This window comes from Protopterus annectens, chromosome 8.part0 (assembly GCF_019279795.1).
Source record: "Protopterus annectens isolate FY-2018-M chromosome 8.part0, PAN1.0, whole genome shotgun sequence".
NCBI lineage: Eukaryota > Metazoa > Chordata > Ceratodontiformes > Protopteridae > Protopterus > Protopterus annectens.
Genome location: NC_056741.1, coordinates 391,266,862 through 391,285,279, shown reverse-complemented (window position 1 = coordinate 391,285,279; position 18,418 = coordinate 391,266,862). Strand labels below are relative to the sequence as shown.

At 36.2% G+C, this 18,418-nt stretch overlaps 1 protein-coding gene across 1 annotated transcript in view; it reads right to left on the bottom strand.

The window, feature by feature from the left end:
- LOC122808238 (putative DBH-like monooxygenase protein 2) overlaps positions 1 to 18,418 on the bottom strand; it is a 340,431-nt gene that overhangs the window by 290,975 nt on the left and 31,038 nt on the right. Inside the window, exon 3 of the mRNA XM_044079200.1 lies at positions 8,979 to 9,137. Coding sequence (XP_043935135.1) covers positions 8,979 to 9,137 — 159 coding nt within the window. The remainder of the gene's footprint in view (positions 1 to 8,978; positions 9,138 to 18,418) is intronic.

The following is an 18,418-nucleotide window of genomic DNA, read 5'->3' as shown; positions in this document are numbered from 1 at the left end:
GCATGGGCATCACAAAATCTATAAAACTCTTAGCGCTACCAGACACTTCTCAGCAGTGAAAACTAAAGGCTTTATGAACTGTTAAGACACCTCACTCTGCTGCAAATTTTTGTGACTTTGCAGCCTTAAAATCTATTTTAGTTTCTTGCTGGCACTGACCACTATTATATAGTGCAAGACAAAAAATTATCAGCACTGAAAGATGCTTAACAAAACATTGTTAAGCATCTTTCTTCCATCAGAAAGGTGTTCAACAAAGTTGTATTTTTCTCAAATTAAGAGCTTAATTTGGGCGTTTCATGTACTGTGAAATGATTAATTACATACTGCTAGATATTGGATTATAAATTTGCAAATATCTTCAGACATAAAAGCATCATAATTTTAAAAACTGTCTTTACATAGAAAACAAAGACGTAACTGCTTAAATGTAATAACCAATGCCAGCATACTTCATATGTAAACTGGTTCCTAACAGACCAATGCAGAAAAAAAAAAGAAAATAATTCAGTAAATAACTGCAGTTGTCTCAATACCAGTGTAATAGATGTAGACTAACAAATGACTGAACCAACAATGGCACAGTTTTATAATCAGATCATTCTTGATCCATATACATCTATATTGACATATATGCCATTATGGAGTGTGTGAGGAAATATATTAATCTATCTGTGGTTAATCTCAATGGTTATAGTTTGTTGAAATTAAACTGTAAGGTCAGTATACAGATTTCATTTTGCAAAATAACTTTCTTTAAGGCAGCAGGGCTCCATGGACAGACTGCAAATAAAAGACAGGGGGTCCTTGAAACAGAATCCAATAGTGCTTAAAAGATGAAGCACTTGTCTCCCATGTAATCAACATAAGGTGTTTTACACAGAAGCATATTATTCTTAGATACTGTATCAGAAACAGCAAAATAAACAGATGGATAGATAGACAGATAAGAAATCATATGGTAATTATTGTCACGATCATTTTGTTCTGCTGCTTGCCCTATATAAATTCACAATAGGATATGTTATATTTTGTAGTTATTGTGATATTTGTATATAAACCTGCCAATGTTACTTTATTGCAGTAAATCTGCGGGGTGCACATAAAACCAGTAATTGTTTTATTCAAGGATGAGGCAGCAGGACTGTAGGATATAGACTGTGAATATGGGACTGAAAAGATGTACAATACTTAAGCTGTTTTTCTGTGTAGTGCATAAACATATATAAAGCATGTGGATATGTTCTTCTGTGAAGTAAATCATATATATATATATATATATATATATATATATATATATATATATATATATATATATATATATATGTATATACATGTATATGTATATATATATATATCTATATATATATATATCTATATATATAGTCTTCTTCTGTTTGTCGAAAGTACACTTCATCAACAAACAGAAGAACGACCCCACTTCTGTGAAAGTGCACTACATCAAAAGTGCACTTTTGCAAAAGCTGATTTGCGTTACAGTGAGGATAAAGGAATATATCCTTTTCCTCACTGTAGTGTGATCTCGGAGTTAATATATTTAAGTAGGGGAGTGCAGGCCTCCACATGAGGGGGTGCAGGTGTGATTTAGTGTTTTGTTTGGGGGGGGGAGGTTGTATTGTTTTTCGTAATTTTGTGTTTCGTGAAAGTGCATTTTCGACAAAGTACACTTTCGCAAAAGTGAGTTGGAGGGTTTACCTTTCGATGAAATGTAATTTCAATTGATCCATATAGATATAAAACACAAAATATATAGCAGATTGTTAAAATGCATGGATGAAAATGTAACTTTTTTGCTGTCCTTAACTGTAGGCAGTATATTTAAAGACCGAAATTTATCTTTGGGAGAAAGGTAGGTAGCTATGCTGAATAATTAACTACTTGCCGTTAATCTGACATTAACTTAATCTTTTACTCATATGTGCAGTTGTTAACCACAGGGAGAATAACAAACTCATTACCCCAAACAGGATATAACAAGTTTGTCCATACATTATACCATGGAATGTTTCCTGAAATGTGGTTCATTCATGGGAGAAAGGTTTTAAAAGAATGGTGTTAATGACATGCCTCCCACTGCGGAGACATTACAAGGCATTCCTCCAGGAGCAGATGGATTGAATTACTGTTTATTAATAAGTAGGTTATCTACTATTGGCATCAATTTTTGACTGTCCAGCCTGGTCTATTAACACACTGCTTTTAAGTTTATAGTTATCTGGCTTATTTCTCAAGACTGGACCAGTAACTGGAGTTCTCCAATCAGGTATTCTTGAGTAATGAAACTGTGGCAATGATGTACCCATAATATTGGGAAATATTACCAGCCTTCTATGGAAAGTATTATGTATGTGAGTGTGGTGTGTTTGTGAGTGCACAGATAAGTGCATGTGTAAACTAACAGTTTATTCAAAGAAAGTACTACTACTCTTGGGAAGAGAAAAATGGAAGGCAGTGAACCCTGGGGAAAGTGGCAAGCAGCATAGGAAGAAAGACCTAAAACCTTGACCACTGAGTGGACAGTGTGAAGCGTATTCCTGTGTGTGGATGGAGCAGGCCCACAGCCCATTGCACCAGTGCATGTTTCCTACATGCTCTTGAGGCCAACATTGACTTAAAGAGTTTAGTAAATAATTTCTCTGCCCATTTTATATTTTAATTTGCTTGTTACCAGTGGAGTGAACCGTGAAAGCATATCTCCTGCTGATCATTAGATTACTGATGTTTCTGAGGATCAATGAAATAAATATTCTGAAGTCTTTGAAAACTAGGAATATGGCAAATCAGTATTTTCTAAATCAGAAAAAATTTAGACCTCTGAGTACAGACTCATCACACTGATGAAATAATGAAATCCACTCTAATCTTTTTTAATTTAGTTTCATTCATCATTTGGCAGTTTCATTCCAATTTGTATATTACTTTTTAAAATAACATCATGCAGCAAATAAACTGTTCATTTAACAGAAATATACAATGGAGTACATATATGGTATACAGCCATTTTCCAAACATTTATACCAAAATATTTTTGCCTATAAAAAAATATTGCAAAATGAGTTAAAAGACAGATAAACAGAATGTAAAGGAGAAAAGGAGAAATGGATTCACCCCCTTCTCTAGAATAAATTGCCCCTGCATGTTAATCAGTGTGATGCATTATCGTCCTTCAAATACTACCAGGATGACTGTATGGGCACCCTAAAATTTGCCCCTGTATTGATTAGCATAGTCCTTTTTGAAAAGGTGGGCACAGCCCTACCATAGGTATTGGCAAAACATTGATGGTCATGAGACTAATAGCTTTGAAACTCCTATAAATGCCAAATAGCATTCATTTGACTTCCTAAGCTCAAGTGATGTGTTATAAAAGCAAAGACGCCATTGATTCAAGTGGATAAGGCAAATGTTAACTACAAAGGACCTGAAATCAAGCTGATGAGAAGCTATCAATGATGGATTACCTTGTGGGCATTCCACGAGTCAGCCTAAACGTAGAGTAATCATCACTAGATTTATTGCTATTTTTAGCATAGGAGACACTTTCGTAAACAAGGTTGACTTTCTCCTCAATAACCTCCTTATTGAGGAGATATGTTAGCTAGTGGAAGTCATTTGTTTCTATGCTGATTTTTTTTTTGCAAATATATATGTTCTCTTCAACTCCTGTAATACTTCCCATGTTTCTTATTTGATGAACCACAGCATGCATCAGGTTAGACATATGTCAATGCAGCAGAAATTAATACACTGGAAAACCAGTAACTGAAATGTATTTGTAAAATAGAACATCATTTATTTTATCTTTGCTTTCTTGAATGGCAATATTCAGAAAGATGTGTACAATACAGTGGATTTTTCATTTCCAAATTAATTACTTTGCATTTCTGGTTTATTGTTTAAACATATATCTATCCTTTACTGAACTGTCTTATGCTCTACTCACATGAAGTCATCATCATCTTCTTTCAGCTGTTCCCATTAGGGGTCACCACAGCGGATGAACTGTTTCCATTTCTTCCTGTCCTCTGCATCTTACTCTGTCACACCAACCACCTGCATGTCCTCTCTCACCACATCCATAAACCTTATCTTAGGCCTTCCTCTTTTCCTGTTACCTGGTAGCTTCATTCTTAGCATCTTTTTCCCAATATACTCAGCATCCCTCCTCAGCACATGTCCAAACCAATGTAATCTTGCCTCTCTGGCTTTGTCTCCAAACCTTCCAACCTGGGTTGACCCTCTAATATACTTATTCATAATCCTGTCCACCCTCGTCATACTCAGTGCAACTCTTAACATCTTTAACTATGCCACATCCATCTCTAACTCCTGCCTTTTTGGCAGCGCCATTGTATCCAACCCATATAACATAGCTGGTCTCACTACCCTCTTGTAGACCTTCCCTTTAACTCTTACTGGTACTCGTCTGTCACAAATCACTCCTGACACTCTTCTCCACCCAATCCATCCTGCCTGTACTCTTTTCTTCACCTCTCTTCCACACTCACCATTACTCTGAACGATTGATCCCAAGTATTTAAACTCATCCACCTTTGCCACCTCTATCTACTCCTTGCATCCTCAACATTCCTCTATCCTCCCTCTCATTCACACACATATATTCAGTCTTGGTCCTGTTGACCTTCATTCCTCTTCTCTCTAGAGCATATCTCCATCTCTCCATGGTCTCCTCCACCTGTTCCCTACTCTCACTACAGATCACAATGTTATCTGCAAACATCATAGTCCAGGGGGACTCCTGTCTGATCTCATCTGTCAACCTGTCCATCACCATTGCAAATAAGAAAGGGCTCAAAGCTGATCCTTGATGTAATCCCACCTCCACCTTAAACGCATCCATCACTTCCACCTCAGACCTCACTGTTGTCACACTACCCTCGTACATATCCTGTACCACTCTTACATACTTCTCTGACACTCCTATCTTCCTCATACAATACTACAGGTCCTCTCTAGGCACCCTGTCATATGCTTTCTCTAAGTCTACAAAAACACAATGCAACTCCTTCTGACCTTCTCTGGACTTCTCCGTCAACACTCTCAGAGCAAACATTGCATCTGTAGTGCTCTTTCCTGGCATGAAACCATATTGCTGATCACTAATCATCACCTCCCTTCTTAACCTAGCTTCCACTACTCTTTCCCATAACGTCATGCTGTGACTGATCAATTTAATCCCTCTGTAGTTACTACAGCTCTGCACATCACCCTTATTCTTAGAAATCGGTACCAAAACACTTTTTCTCCATTCCTCAGGCATCCTCTCACTTTCCAAGATTTCATTAAACAATCTGGTTAGAAACTCCACTGCCATTTCACCACACCTCCATGCTTCCACAGGTATGTTATCTGGGCCATCAGCCTTTCCATTATTCATCCTTTTCATAGCTATCTTTACTTCCTCCTTGGTAATCCATTGCACGTCATGATTAACTATCCCCACATCATCCAACCTCCTCTCCCTCTCATTGTCTTCATTCATCAACCCATCAAAGTACTCTTTCCATCTGCTCAACACACTCTCCTCACTTGTGAGTGTGTTTCCCTCATTATCTTTTATCACCCTTACCTGCTGCACATCTTTCCTAGCTCGGTCCCTCTGTCTAGCAAATCGGAACAGGTCCTTTTCTCCCTCCTTAGTATCCAACCTTTCATACAACTCTTCATATGCCTTTTCCTTAGCCTTCGCCACCTCTCTCTTTGCCATGCACCTCATCTCCTTATACTCCTGTCTACTTTCTTCATCTCTCTGGCAATCCCACTTCTTCTTTGCCAACCTCTTTCTCTGTATAGTCTCCTGTACTTTCTCATTCCACCACCATGTCTCCTTGTCGTCCTTCCTCTGTCCATATGTCATACCAAGCACCTTTCTAGCAGTCTCCCTTACTAGCTCTGCTGTAGTTATCCCGCAATTTGGTGACTCTTCACTGCCACCCAGTGCCTGTCTGAACTCTTCCCTGAACTCCACCTCACAATTACCCTTTTTCAATTTCCACCATTTGATCCTTTGTGCTGCCTTTACACTCCTCCTTCTCTTCTTCCTCAACAACATCATCCTACAAACCACCATCCTGTGCTGCCTAACTACACTTTCCCTGGTCACCACTTTACAGTCTCCAATTTCCTTCAAACTGGCCCTCCTACATAAAATATAATCAACCTGTGTGCATCTTCCTCCACTCTTGTATGTCACCCTATGCTCCTCTCTCTTGTTAAAATACGTATTCACCACAGCCATGTCCATCCTTTTCGCAAAATCCACTACCATCTGACCTTCAGCATTCCTTTGCTTAACACCATACCTACCCATCACTTACTCATCACCTCTGTTCCCTTCACCAGCATGCCCACTGAAATCTGCTCCAATCATCACTCTCTCTCACCCTTGGGTACAGTCATCACCACTTCATCCAACTCAATCCAAAAGTTTTCTTTCTCAGCCATCGCACAGCCAACTTGTAGAGCATATGCACTAACAACATTCATCATTACATCATCAGTTTCCAGCTTCATAAACATCACTCTTATCAGACACTCTTTTCACCTCCAAAACACTCTTAGCATACTGTTCCTTCAGGATAACACCTATGCCATTTCTCCTCCCATCCACACCATGATAAAACAATTTTAACCCACCACCGATACACCTAGCCTTACTCCCCTTCCATCTCTACCCACATGAAGTGGTTATGAAAATTTGCTTGCCTATGACCAGAGATTAGAGAAGCTGGGAGTCTGTTTACTAGAGACAGTGAATCTGATACTGCTGCCTAAAATAACATTTGAGATGTGAAGAGTGCATTCTAAACAGGAAAGGTGGGAGCGTGAGGAGGAGAAAGAACAGAACGTGAACTCTATGGACCAACTACTCCCTGGAATTACAAAACGTAGCATGGAACAGACAGCAAAATGGGAGAGGAAATGGCAGCTGGAGCAGAGGTAGATTCTTAAAATCACCACAATGAGACAAAACAGGCTGTCTTTTTTCTGTTTTCAAATGTAGTATGAAAAAATGATGATGGGCATATTTCTGGTGTACGTGTTAATATGTCTGCAAGCTGATTATCATCTCTGTTGTTTGGATATTATCAACCTAAATAAACAAATTGGACATTATTGCATGTTTATCTAAAGTAACTGAAATATATTTTCGGTATACCATTTACTTAGCCTTTATTTCCATTTGAACCTCCAGTATAAAACGGTCTGCTGTCCAGCTGGACAACCAGCTCACAAAATATAGAAGAGAAAAAAATCATACCTATTCAAAGATAGATGCTGCCTGACAGGTTGCTTATGTTTCAGCCAAGTCAATATTAGCTGATGAAAAAAAAAAATTACTAAGCAAATATTTCTGATGAGGACAGAAAATAGCAACTGGTGTAGAGCATTCAGTGAAGCTTGTCACAGACTGTACAATGTAGCAGTAAAGCAGACACTAAACTTTATACAAAGCAGTATGTAAACAGTAAATCATAAGCCTCAACAAGTTCAGCTGACATTATCATCTGTCTGAAAAATTTAACTGCATCTTAGAAGAGAAATACACTGCCACGAGGAATAGTAATCCTCTGCACAGTACGGAAGCACTTTAAAACATCTTTTAAGATACATTCGGCTCAAGTTATGTGGCTTGTGCGGACACAGAATGCGGCAGAGACAATTTTTTTGTAGTACCAGTTGTGAAGTTTAACCAGATGAGAGATTGTTATTCACTGGGAACTATGCCCCAAGTGAATGGGTGAATTACTGATGACTATCCTACTGGTTAGCATCATATAACTTACGATCTCCTGATTCAGCCTAGAATTACAAAATGGAGAAGGAGGTTGACTTATTTGCTCATAGAGATTGTCACACCATTTCAGATGTGGTAGATTAAATCCTAACAAACATGAAACCTGGCCTTGCTTGCAGATCATTTTTCCATTCCTGTTGATACTTGCCTTCTTGTCTCTCCTTTATTTAATTCTTTTTGAAAGTATTCTGCAAATTACATTTTCAGATTTTGATACAGCAATCCCTTATAGTATACTCCTCTGAAAAAGCCTCAGCATCTTGACTAATATAAGACCTATTTTAATATGATAAACAGAATGAAATGTTTCAGTCAGTTATACACCTGGAAGTGTAGTGGCAATAGTATAACTTGTGACTCCAATAACGTGTTGGCATTAGTGATCCGTGGCTTTTGTAAAGCAGTTCAAGCAAGAGTGTGTGTTTGAAATATATTCTCGCTCTTTAAGAGAATATGTTTAAGGGGCTTCCTACTTAAATTCTTTGGACCAAAAGTGTGACAAAACAAGAATTATGAAAACAGTTATGATAAAAACAATGTCCCTATATGTGAGATTTGCCCCCAAATCCCTTAATTCTAAATATAATACTTCCCAGGTCACTCCATATCGAGAGAAGAGTGAAAGAGACTACTTTTTCAAAATTCTGGGCCTTCACCATTTTGGCCCTTGAAATTATAGTCACTGTCCATTTAAAAAAAAATCTACCTAAGTGACAATGTACAGTGTGGAGAGAAGACTGACAAAGGGAGCCAGTTTTGTTAGTTTTTCCTCAAGAAGTGAACCCTTATGTTGCTATACGACTGATGCAAACAATACAACAGGTCCCAGTTTAATCTGTTTGTTCTATTCTAGGGAGTAAAGTGCCAGGATACACAGGTCTTTTTTGAGCTGCCCCTTACTTTTATTTTCACTAAAGGAATAAATCAACCGAACAGACATTAATACCTTATGGTGAAACTGCAAGCTACTTGTTGGTAAGATGGCTCCTGGTACCAGATTCAGCTAGGCAATACAACAAAATAATGAATCTTTTGCAGGAAAATTTTAAGATGACTATGCATAAATTACCGACAATAATGTTTTCATAAAATATTCTGTTTATAACTCAGTACTGCTTTAGTATTAACAATAACTTACATTTTGAATTTTCAAGTCAAAGAAGAGTGTTTCGTTATCTGATGATAGGGATTGTATCTGATTCTGCAGAAAAATCACTGACTTTGCACCTCGCCGATTTCCATGGTATGAAACCACATCGTTGCTTCCAAATGCATAAATAACTTTAATAGTGTCTGCCTGAAACAGAAAACAAAACTAGAGGTTATTTTTTCAGTTCCATTAAGGTAAACAACACATTACATTTTAAAAAATGTGTTAAGGTCAACAGCAAAGAACTTCTCGTGTGTCACTTTTTCATGCTGTCACTTACAGCCAAAACTATAACTTAAAGTGACAAAGCAACAGTATGGATTATTTGATCCATCAGCTCTGTGCCCAGACCTGTGTTAAAACTGATTGATCTCTGAATGAGACAGATGAGTGTTTTTACAGAAGTAGTACAAATGACATACCTGTGAATGAGACAGATGAGTGTTTTTACAGAAGTAGTACAAATTACATACCTGTGAGAAGGACCGCAAAAATTAGTAAGTCATTTGTAAACAAAATTACAGGAGTTTCTTTAAAATCATTTAATTATGCTGTAGCTTAATAAATGACTTTTCATGGCTATCATATAATTCTTGATAGGAAGGTTACTGAGGGAAAGTCAGTCTTTTTTTAATAAACCAAATAATTGTAAAAACAATGTGTATCCTATGCGGAAAACAGCAATAAATCTAGTGATTAGTACTGTACACTTGTGAGATCGCCACAAGGTAAACAAGCATTGATGGCTTCCCACTCTCTTGATTTCAGGCCTGGTATTGTAAACATTTGCCATATCCACTTGCACCACTACTATCCTTGTTTTCATAACATCACTAGAATTAAGAATGTCAGATGAATATTATTAATCTTATCTTTTCGTGTATTAATTTTACTGACAGAATCATATATTCGATGGTTTCAGGAAAGGAGGAATACCAGCTTTCACTGAAAAATCTGGTTCCAAGCCTGTGTTAAATGTAGAAATGAATCTGCCTACATATAAGCAATATTTTCCTTTAAATGAATCTGCCTACATATAAGCAATATTTTCCTTTAAGCCATCTCAAGCTTTGTCCAAACCACTGAGATAATGTTACACATTCTTAAAATACAGCTCAGGCTTCTTCTCCATGTTCCTATAGCCAGTTTCCATTGCTAAGGTCTGGGCTCCCAAATACACCTTGGTCATGACAGCCACACAAGTTGCATAGTACCTAACTCCCTCCTTAAACCTGCAGATGGTGAGTCACAAAATAAATTAATACAGCCTAGTCACATTATGCTAGGTGGCATGGCCACCATGCAAGCACTGTTACACAATACCCTCAGACCTAGCTCCAAGACTCTGTGCTAGTGTTCTTAATGTAAGCAAGGCCCTCTCAGTGCAAATGTAAACTTTCACAAGAGCATCCATTTGGATGGCTCTTTTTCTCAATCTTACATACATACATACAAATATTTCAAGCACGGGCATTAAATGTCTTTCTAGCCTGCTAATATATCGAAACACTTTTCCCATAGTAAGTGTCCAGGCTGTTCTTAAAAATATTCATACTAGTACTTGCTTTAATCTAATTTGATAGTCTGTTCAATGCATCAGCTGCTCTCTCAGAGAACCAACTGGTACACTTCTACACAGGTTGTCTGATGATTCTCTACTACTTTTTGATAACCCCAAACATTCCCAGAGGTAGCTGTCTCTAAATGCCCTATACACCTGAATAAGATATCTTAGATAACTGTAAGAGACACTGTACAACTTCAGACATTTTAGTTTTTCATAATAACTTAAATTTTCACATCCATGCATGGCCTTGCTATATTTCTACTCTACTCTTTCCAGTTTACTCATGCCTGTTTTCTTATAAGGTTTTCATATTGTTATTCCATACTCAAGTTTGGGCCTAATGTAACTTACAAACAATGGCTTCATCATTTCTGATTTCCAAGATGTTGTAAATCTTTCTATACAACCTTATTTCTAAAACTATCATTAACCAATTGGTTGATATGATTAGAAAAACTCATAGCTGAATCTACCCATATACCCAGGGCCTTAAATGAATCTGCAGTTTCAATCACTGTGTGCTGTATTAAATATTCAACTTTTAATTTATGTCTCCCAAATCTCATATGCTTAGTTTTTGGTGAATTTATCGGCACATTATTCTCCTGTGCCCAATGGTGAATTTTGTCATGTTCTTTTGCAGATATGCCTTATCTGTAACACAGGTAATCAGTTTACTCAATTTCAGGTCATCTGCATATAGACTGTAGAACACCTCAGATTAAAAAGACAGGTTTGAAAGATACAATCTAAACAGGTAAGGGCCTAGGATAGAGCCCTTTGGGTCACCTTGACTGTAACCAGGAATGTCACCTGTCCAGTTGCTGTAAGATACTTGTCATGTTTTATATGTAAGCCTTACAGTTAATCCATCTCATCAAGAGCACATCAATACCTAGTTGTTCTAATTTATTGATCAGTGTTTTGTGTATGACCATGTCACATGCTGAAGTTAAATCTATATAAATTACATCACATCATAATTTTCACTCATAGCTGTTATTATATTGTTAAAAAACATCATGTTACAAAAGGCAATAGATCTATTTTCAACACATGCATGCTGATATATGATTTTAAGTCCAACCTATCAACTTCTGACAATAACTTGTCCAATATTACCTTCTCCATTATTTTTCCACAACATGGAAGTAGACATAAGGGTCTATATGACTCTGGGTTTGTCTTACTCCCTTAAAGACAGGTTTAATAAGCACATGTCTCCAATCTTGAGGAATCTCCCCACATTTATATGACCTAGTAAATAATAGATGCAACTGCGGTGGTGGTGCTGCGGTAGCATTGTCGCCTCATAGCAAGACGTTGTCCCATTCGATTCTCAGCTAGAGCATCTTTTGTGTGGAGGCATACGTGAATGGGGTGTGCCTTCGTTGAAGGTTGTGTGTTAGGGCTGGTAACCTGGTACGTAAACATCCACTACCAATCATTAGCGGACCAGAGTTCCGCTGTGGCGACCCCTAACCGGGAAAAGCCAAAAGACACAAACAAGTAAATAATAGATACAATGGTACTGTAAGTTCTTGCTGAAGTGTTCTCAGGTCATTATTACAAATTCTGACTCTTCCCTATGCTTTGTTTGGATCTGTTTTGCGCAGTTCTTTTTCAGTACAATCTAATTTGATTTCAGTATCTGACATTACCTGTATGTCACTAGGATGACTTATCGCTCCCTTTGTGGAGTCAAGATGTTTTGCATAAGATTTTGTAAATATATCTACAATCCGTTGTGTCTGAGAATGAATTTTAGAAACTACACACAGTTTATCAATTTGTATGCCTTTACTCCTTCCACATGTTTTATATATATATATATATATATATATATATATATATATATATATATATATATATATACACATATACACACACATATATCAACAACTATATGATTCAATAACTCCCAAGATCTACACTGCCACCATCATGAATAAAAAGAAACAAGTTACAAAGAGACCGGGTTCTTTATCTTAGAGAAGATGCTTACCCAGTTAATTCTTTTGAACATGTTGCCTATGAGTCCTATAAACCCAGAAGAAATGTTTATGGCGGTAGGATTGGTAAGAACAGATATGGGTCTTCTAACAGATATAATAACAAGTTTGTTGGGAATTATAGTCATTCATTGGCTGGGTTCAACAATAAAAAGGGTTCTGTCTCTAAAGACTTTTCTCACTTTGATAAGTACTCCTACAGAGGGAAGTCTGATTTCAGAGGTAATTTCAGAGGTAATTCATCTACATTCTCCCACCTGACTAGAAGAAATCCTACATATGTCAATTCTACCTCTGGTTGTACATTTGATTTCAATTCTACACACCTTAACAATTTTAATGTACACTACTCTAGAGACACTAATAGCAGATCTGAATATTTTAACTCTAATGCTGATCAGTTTTCTGCCCCAGTACCAGCCACATTCCTGCTCAAATGTCTACTCCAGTTTGTACTCATACTGCTTATTACAGAGTGAATGTTTGTCAACAGTGCCCTATCTCTGTTTTTTCTCATAGCATGTCGACTGGCTCTTCTGCATCTTCTCCTTGTATGTTAACTGTCCCATCTATTTCATCAGGACCTTTGATGCAGCATTCATCCAGTGTTACTCCAGGTTATATGACCAACTCCATGGTGGGCTTTATTAATCGAGAATCCATGTCTCACTCTCCTTTGGTGTCTTCTCAATTGATTGAACAGTCCCAGCTCCATTTATTTCCTCTGAACCTAGGGGTGTATCTTCCACCATTTTTGGCCCATATGAGTCTTCTAGATTTTTTTTAGAACAGAAGAAGGAATCTTTTTTAGAAGTACAAGGTCCAATTCCTATGTCTCCAAAGGGAAAATGTCAGCGGAAGAGGGAGAGGATCCAGGAATTACACAATACCTCCAAGACATACGATTACGAGAAGCAGCAACAAATAATCAACAATCAAGTTCTTCACCCCTCGCTCCTTGGAGAGGTTGTTTTGTCAGCTGCAAAAAATGGTTAATTGTCTGGGCCACATAGTTATCCTATCCAGACACCTTCCACTTCAAAGTGTTGCAACACAGGTTTGTTCGATGGTGTTAAGCCTTCCAATTCTACCTTAGGCATCGATTTTTCGAACAACTCTACTCATTCCATTCTTTCTCCTACTTTCAACTTGTTGAGCAAAGTGTTATTTAAGGACCATCTTAATGTTTTATGCAAAGGTTTCACCTTTATCCCTTCTCAAAGTGCCAATCTCTCAAATGTTCTACTGGACTTAAGATTATACATTAGAAAACTTAATTTGAAGCTAATCTTTGGAAATGAAGATACGGACTCTCACTGTTCTCAAAGTACTTGTGATGCTCACAATACTCAAGATTCTCATACACCAGCTTCAGTCAAGAATTACTTAAAACACTTCTATTCTAAAGAAAAAAGAGCCTTTATAACCCCCCTCTGAACAATACATTATACACTTTTATGAGAGTGTGTGAAGATGATTGCAGAATAGCTCTCATGTCAAATTCTAAAGTCAAATGGTTCAATTTATCAAAAAATGAAAAGAAGGCTCTTTTTGACCTTACTCATGATGTTAATTTGAGAATCATGAAAGCAGATAAAGGTACTGGCACTGTCTTAATGGACCAAACTACTTATATTGACAAAATTACCGAGAAGTACTGTCTTAATGGACCAAACTACTTATATTGACAAAATTACCGAGAATTTGAATAACGATGATTTTTATGAAATTGTTTCTCTAGATACTGTATACCTACATTTTGACAATATTGATAAATCTTTAAACAGCTTACTATCTAATCACAGCATTACTACTGATGAATTTCAGTTCATGGTATATCCTAATCCTTCTTTAGCAAAATTGTTTGGTATACCCAAAATTCATAAACATTGTGTAAACCCGCTTTTCAGGTTAATAGTGTCAAACAAGAAATCCAAAACTAAAAATATTGTACAGTATATTGATTTTATTCTCAACCCAATAGTTCAAGCTACCCCTCACTACATAAGAAACTCATGGGGTTTCTTAAAAGTGCTATATGTGGCCAACTTAGACTTCTCCAATTCCATTTTATTGACTTTAGATGTTGTTGCATTATATACAAGTATTCTGCATTTTGAAGGACTGAATTATTAGTAGTACAGAATCCACAGGAATCACCACACGGAATGAACTCAGTAAACGTAATGTCTTCTTTATTGAAGTAAAAAACACAAGCGCTTTCACGTAGTTACACTACGCTTCTTCAGGACTGAATTATGTTAGACATTTCTTATACATATTTGTTAAGTTTTCTAAAAGTAAAATTGACACTTTAAACACCCATATGTCTTTGGTGCTGGAAAATAACTTTTTCCATTTTAATGGTAGTATCTATAGACGGGTTAGAGGGGTAGCAATGGGAACCAAAATGGCTCTGGCCTTTGCGAATCTTGTATTGAGTGAGTGGGAGTTGGACACTCTGATGCATTTACCTAGTTTTCACTTCATGATATTTTAGAAATGTTTCATTGATGATATTTTTTTTTGTCTGGGAGGGTAATGAACATCAACTGTCTTTATTTGTGGACTCTTTAACTGAAAGTATAGATTTTTTACAATTTGTTGTGGCTAACAAAGGGGACTCTGTGACCTTTTTAGATACTAATATTTCTATTAACAGAATCAATGGAAGCATTTCATCCTCAGTTCACAGAAAAGACACTTTCAGAAATAATTACCTTAATTTCAATAGTTCCCATCCTTTGTTTATGAAGAAGAATGTTCTTAAGGGTCAATTCATTAGACTTTCTACATTGACTACTGATAATGAAGTTTTTGAAAAGGAGTCTGAGTTCTTCACTGATTTATTTCTACAAAAAAGTTACCCTTTACAGTTAATCTCTTCCATCAGAAATGAAATCAGGTCTGTTAGACATTCCAAATTTAGACCTACTTTAAATTTTGGTTTTGTTCCTATTGCTAAGACATCTAGTTCAGATTGCACGTCCAGTTTCTCTTTACCAATTAGTAGAGATATGACTATACTAAGAAACATTTTAAAAGACAACTGGAAAATCATTCTAAGTGATCCAAGTATTGGTCATAGTTTAGGTGATGATCCTTCTTTTTCATTTAAATGCACTAAAACTTTATGTATGAGCAAGCAAGGAGGTACGTTAGTACATCAGTCAGATTGCATGTCTCATAGTATCTCTACACATGCTGAAATCCCTAACGGGCAAGGAACTAATAATGTTAGACTGATGACTTCGCTGTCTGAACCCATAACTATACGTGAAGACACTAGTTACAGGAGTGTTGGGTCGGACAATGAATTTACATTTGATCTTTCTTTGTTTAATGTCAAAGATGAATCTGAACTCTTAGGAACTCGACCTAAGCGTCCAATGCCTACAAAGACATATTCTTCGGTTGCCAAGAAAACTTCAGGCAACTCTCAAGGTACTGTTAATAATTCATCTAGCCCTCATGGCAGGAAGGCAGCCACAGGTACTAGATCCGGTCATAACGTTAATCAACTAGACTGTTTTTTAACTAAAGAATTTGATTTTTCTTTAAGTGAGCAAGATGTTTATGGAGGCGAACAACACAATACTGTTAAGAAAGGAACTTTGAAGGACATGATTTATTCCTTAGATAAATGTTTATTGACTATAAAAGGTATTAAAATTGACAATGCTTATTTAACTAAATGCATTGCATTAGGAATCATACCAATGGGTCTGCGTTTTTTCAAAATACCTATAGGGATACTCCTAGACGAACAAACAACACAGGATTTTTAACACTTTGTTTAGCAGTTTTGGATTTAGTTTTATGAAAATGCTCATTAAGAAAAATGATGAAAAGCTATCTAGTATTGTAGCAGAAATTGAGAAGCTTAATAATAATATTGTTAACGATTTATTGTTTCCACAATGGGAAGAGTTATATGAGAAACAATATAAGTTAGCTGACACCAAGGCAAAGGGAATTTATAATAAAAAAGTTAGAAAAATGAAGCGGGACATTGATCAATATAAAACTAATCAGGCATATAAGTGGAAGACAGATAATTATGCTAACTTTGATGATAAAGAGACGGTAAGTCCAGATAAGGGAACTTAATGAGAGAAAGGAACACATTTTCAGGGAGGCAGACATTATCCAGCCCCAAAGCAGTGGAACAAAGACTGGAACAGGAAGGGACAGTATCAGGATCAGAAAAGGAACTATCAGAGGAACTACTGTTAGTGGTTGAAGATTTTCCCCATGATACAAGTGTGAGTAATACTAGTGGTAATTGTGATAGTATAGTGAAATGTTTCAAGGACTGTAAGATTTACAATTACACTAGTTTTGATATTAGACAAGAACATTTTACCTTCTATCTAAAAGAATGAAATACATCCATAGTGTTAAATTTAACTTAGTAGATACAATAATTGAGACTAAATTATATTGTAGGAGATTAAACCTGGCATTATATTTTAAAAATAATTCCCCACCTGCAGACAATGTTTTTTTTTTAAAAGAAGAGTACATTTATTCCACCTGTCCATCCTAAAGTGGCTAGTTTTGAAAAAAATATTGTCCCAGAATATATATAAAATTAATAGAAAAATTAAAAACGGGGTCACTAAGGATAACTTAACCGAAGGTGAAAGACAAGGATTAGTAGAATTGACCAACAATAAAGACATTCGGGTAATGAAACTAGAAAAGGGTGGGGGAGTAGTATTATTCAACTTCCTAGACTACATTAATGAGATGTACAAAATCTTACATGAGACAGGAAATTATGAAACGGTATCCATTAATGAAATTAATATTGGATACAAACGTATCGATTTGATTTTGGAAGAATACATGTTGGACAACAAGATTACTACTGATTTATATAGTTATTTAAAAGTTGACCACCCCACTTTAGCTACAATAGTGGGTATTCCAAAAATTCACAAGAATATTAGGCATCCCCCTTTTGTCCCATCCTGTCTGGTATTAGTCAAAAACTTACCCCTTGGGCGTAGTTATTGACAGATGGGTTAAACCTTTTTACACTAATATTCCTCATATGATTAAGGATTCATGTTTTTTTTTGGCAAATTTAACTTCCAACATTTGGAATAAAGATTTAATTTTTATCACTATAGATGTTATTGATTTATTCTCCTGCAAATTTAAACAGCAAGGGTTGGAAGATTTTTGTAATAGTTTAAGGAAGTTTTCCAAAATGGACTGGGACAAGACAAGTCTTATAACAGATATGATGATTATTGTTTTAGATCATAATTATGTATACTCCGAAGAAGAATATTGCAGACAAACTAAAGGAGTTGCGATGGGGGCATCTTGTGCCCCATATTTGCTAATCTTGTTATGTTGGAATGGGAGACGACACAATTATTTAGTAGCAGGTATTACAAATAGGTTACCTATTATTCAAGATTTTTGGATGATATATTCATTTTGTGGGATGGACCAGTGGAAATTATTGAATTCTGTATTGAATTTTTGAATAGCACCAGTGATTTCTTGAAGTTTACATATAAATATAGTTCTGATGGTACTGCTTATTTGGATACATACATTAGCCATGCCAGTGAAGGGTTTCAGTCTAAAATATATAGAAATGAAACCTTCTCTAACAGTTATTTGGTGTATACTAGCAACCATCCCAGACATATGTTAAAAAATATACACAAAGGGCAATGTATATCTTCCAATTACGAGATTATGGAAAAAGAGATTAATAATAGTAAATCAATGTTTGTTAGTACGGGTTATCCACTACTATGATAAATGATGTTACTAATTATGTAATAAATAAATGGGGTAAAAATATCCCCCTTTGTCGGTTAGAG